The sequence below is a fragment of the Aptenodytes forsteri genome, unplaced genomic scaffold (genome assembly GCF_000699145.1).
Source record: "Aptenodytes forsteri isolate BGI_AS27 unplaced genomic scaffold, ASM69914v1 Scaffold164, whole genome shotgun sequence".
In the NCBI taxonomy this organism is placed as follows: Eukaryota; Metazoa; Chordata; class Aves; order Sphenisciformes; family Spheniscidae; genus Aptenodytes; species Aptenodytes forsteri.
The window spans coordinates 3,425,071-3,428,826 of record NW_008795527.1 but is presented as its reverse complement, the minus strand read 5'-3'; the positions used below and the strand labels follow the sequence as shown (position 1 = coordinate 3,428,826).

General features: G+C 38.0%; 1 protein-coding gene across 1 annotated transcript in view; it reads left to right on the top strand.

Annotated features, from left to right (window-relative positions):
• DNAH11 (dynein axonemal heavy chain 11) overlaps positions 1-3,756 on the top strand; it is a 167,858-nt gene that overhangs the window by 34,708 nt on the left and 129,394 nt on the right. The window contains 3 exon segments of the mRNA XM_019472780.1: positions 587-721; positions 1,596-1,679; positions 3,046-3,312. Coding sequence (XP_019328325.1) covers positions 587-721; positions 1,596-1,679; positions 3,046-3,312 — 486 coding nt within the window.

The following is a 3,756-nucleotide window of genomic DNA, read 5'->3' as shown; positions in this document are numbered from 1 at the left end:
TGGGGTTTTTTATGGTTTTTTTTGTTGTTGGTTTTTGTGGTTTGGGTTTGTTTTTTTTTTTTCAAGAAGCTGGTATAATTCTAGCACCACCAAATTTAGATTTCTCTTGTTTCTTTTCCAATGTTGCATATGCTCACTGATTAAAATAAAAAAATCTCAGAATACTTGCTCATATTCTTTATTCATGTTCTTTTAAAACATCAGCATAATGTGCTCTTGAATACGCTAAATCTTGAAGATTTAGTGGACCTTTTTAAAACATTGTGAAGGGACTTTGTTAGAATTTATACAACTTTAAATTAAGGAGAAGTGGTTTAATATATTAAGAGATTTATTACAAGAGTATAAACTAACAGTTTTCTATGCAGCTTTTCTTTTTATGGATCAAATGTAGAGCCCTTTGTATGCCTTTTGGGTGCTTTCAGAGACAATGCAAAAGCAACTTTTTAACCTCTTTGCAATAATTGCTCTCAGCTTTTCTTATATTGAATCATGCGTACAGGATCTCTAGATTTCACTGACAGGTTTAAGTAAGCTCAAAATACCCTATAACTGTACTTTATTGAGTGCTCTTTTCCTCTTCAAGGCAAATCAAGAACCTGAGATGTTGGAAAAAGAAATGTTACTAATGCAGGAATCTGCAAAACTATTTGAAGTAGCTATTCCAGACAAAGAAGTGCGGTTGCTCAAGAAAGTTTAGGATATTAGTGCTTTTATTGATGTAAGATTATTTTTTTTTTTTAAATAATTAAAAAGTTAGAATATATTTTGAATGTTATATTTTTAATTTGATCCTAGAAGTATTATAGTTTTGATTTAAAAAGAAAAAAAAGCTTAAAATAATGAAGATTTTCATATTCCTTTTCTTTTTGAAATTATAGTTCCTATGTTTTAGGATACCTAGAGTAAAAATATCTCTGTTCTCAAGTTAACCAATTTCAAGATAATCCTAAAGCAAAACAACCTTTGTAGTTTCATTCAGAGCTTTTTTTAACACCAATAACTTGCTTGAATAATTATAATCATTGAGTAAAATTCAGAAAGCCAGCAAATTCCACTTCAGAACTGAGGATTGTACATTAGAAAGCTGTAGAAGGCTAGAAGCAAGAGTCCAGAAAAGTCAGTGTACAGGACTGTATGGGAAATAACCCTTGTAAAGTTCTGTTTACCTCAAGAAGTTGTTTTTCATAGGCAAGGTTAAAAATATACGTACTAGCTTTTCTTTCCATAATTGTTTGCCTAGCGTTGCCTAGCCTGGAGGGGGTGCAGGGCAGTTTCTGCCACATTTCCGAGGTACATCTGTGTATTATCAGTGGATATAGGTGCGTATTTAATAGTGCAAGAAAGGTATATATGTATACCTATAAGAAACTGAAGTATAAAATTATTTAAATGCTTGGGTTTGGGGTTGAATTTTGAGAAGATGGATTATTTTGCATGCTTTCTAGGTAGTGGTGGTGTAGGGTTGGAAAAAATAAGGTCCAAGAGCTATTGCTGGTGATCAACTTTCCCCCTGCATCCATTTATCTGTTACATAGCAGAAGCTTGTCTTTACCAAATGTTGTTGACACTTTTATCTGTACTTTCTGTTTCAGAGCAGCATTGATCATTGGGCTAAAACCCAGTGGAGACAGATTAATGTGGAACAGATGGATGTGGAGCTCGGAAGGTTTGCCAAGGCAGGTTCCATAGCTGTCTCTTTCTGTAATTTATCTGTCTCGGTGCCACCCCTTCCTCACTCTTCCCACCCACTTTGATGTTCCAGTAGATTTGTTGCTCGCATCCGAACTGAATGTTCTGGAACATGTTTTGTTTTGGGGGCTTTCCTTTAAAACTTTATTCTGCTGACTGAGTTTCCAGCCCCTGTGGAGGTACGTGGTCAAACCGTGCTGTTGCTTCTCTGAATTGAGGCAATATGTGAAAGAATAAAGGGGATAGGATTTTATGACAGGCTCTACCAGATGAAAGTCATTATTTTTAGAGACAGGTGGAATTTGCAGATGTTTATGTGCTCTGCTCTTAGACATAGCTCCAGAGTGTTGGGAGTTGCAGCAAAGATGCTCATTTTTAAAGGGAGGACACTTTCTTTGCTTGAAGTATCTGCAAAATTTTGTTTATAGTAGCCCTGCAGAAGACAGTTGCAATGGGACAAGGGAATTATGAAGCAAAAATAGCAACAAAGGCCCCCAGACTATTTGCAGGACACTAGAGGAATAGCTGTGGTTCATAGACAGCATAGTAGTTGAGTATGGAAGGAAGTAAGTCTTGAACCTAATGGGTATAAAGTTTCTTCTTTACACATTCGTTTCAATCAGGAATAAATAAGTTTAATTGCATGCCCAGTTAGTAGAAGGGAAGAATCAGACTTACAGCAGATGTCTTGGCTTAAACTGCTTCAAAACAATGTGACTCCACTTAGCCCGTTATGATACCGGGGGTCATATTTTGTGATGGGGGTGGTAAAAGCGAGGAGAGACTTGAGATAACAGCATTCCCCTTCTGCTTTTGCATCATTCACTGTGGCACATATGCCAGGTCATGGAACAGAGATGATGCTGATCGCTGCCCGTGAGCTGATCACTTGTGTCATGTTCATCATGCTCTGGTGTGCATATGAGTCTCCCTCACCCCTCTGAATGGTGGTTTGGAATATATTAAATTATGGATACTTTCATCTGCAGTGAAATAATTAATAAGAAAATTAGACTTAAATCATCAGGGCTGTGATGAAGTAAACGGCTCTGATCCAATCATATTTTATAATCATAAAATTACTGTGTAAATGCAGTGTTAATACAGTTCCATTACTATAAGCGACATACTGGAAAGTACATTTCCAGAGCCTTTGCTTTATCTGCCACATAAACCAATGACCCCAATAAAATCTTCCCTAGACTTGTTCTGCCTACAATTGTCCCACACATCTGCATATGAAACAGGAAAGTAGAGTTTTCTGACAAACCTCCTAAATTTTTCTTAAAGCGATCAACAAGGTGCCTGTTAATGACAAGTAATTATTGCAACTATTTTAACCTTATTCCTTAGGAAATGCGGTCTTTGGATAAAGACGTTCGCTCCCAGGATGTATATAGGGGCTTGGAGTTAAAGGTGAAGAATCTGATGTCATCACTGAGGGCAATACTGGAGTTGCAAAATCCTGCAGTCCGGGAGAGACACTGGTACCACCATGAATGTGACAGGAGTAAATATTCAACCAAAGAGACCCCGGTTGATGGTCTTTCATGCTCTACCCATAGATGCAGCAGTACTGTCAGGCATGAGGTAGAGCCACTGCTGCCAACTGTTCAACGTGTAAGTGGAGCAGAGATTTAGGTTTCAGACAAGAGGCGTCTCTTGGGTTGAGAAGCGAGCTTGTGGTCTCTGCTCAGACAAAAGGACCCAATTCTCTGAAGGCAGACCCGCCTTGCTAAATTAGAGGGTTCTTCCATACCTGGCTGTCTCCCTGCTGAGCTTGAAAATAGCACTAAGCTTGAAAGTTTCTCTGTCTTGTCTGGGACAGGAGAATACTTCCCAGTAATAATTTCTATTAAATATTTATAAGAAAACCAAGCAATGCGGCTAGAAACTTTCCTGGATAGCAAAAGAGAATGTTTCTTAATAGTGAACAGAGGAAATGATGGGCAGAGGGAATGGAAGGTAAGGAAAGAAAGGCCACCTGAAATATCGGCCTACTAGTAAATTTTTTAAGAATTAGTGCATAGGGAGACTGTTGACCTGACAGTAGGGGTGGGGGGG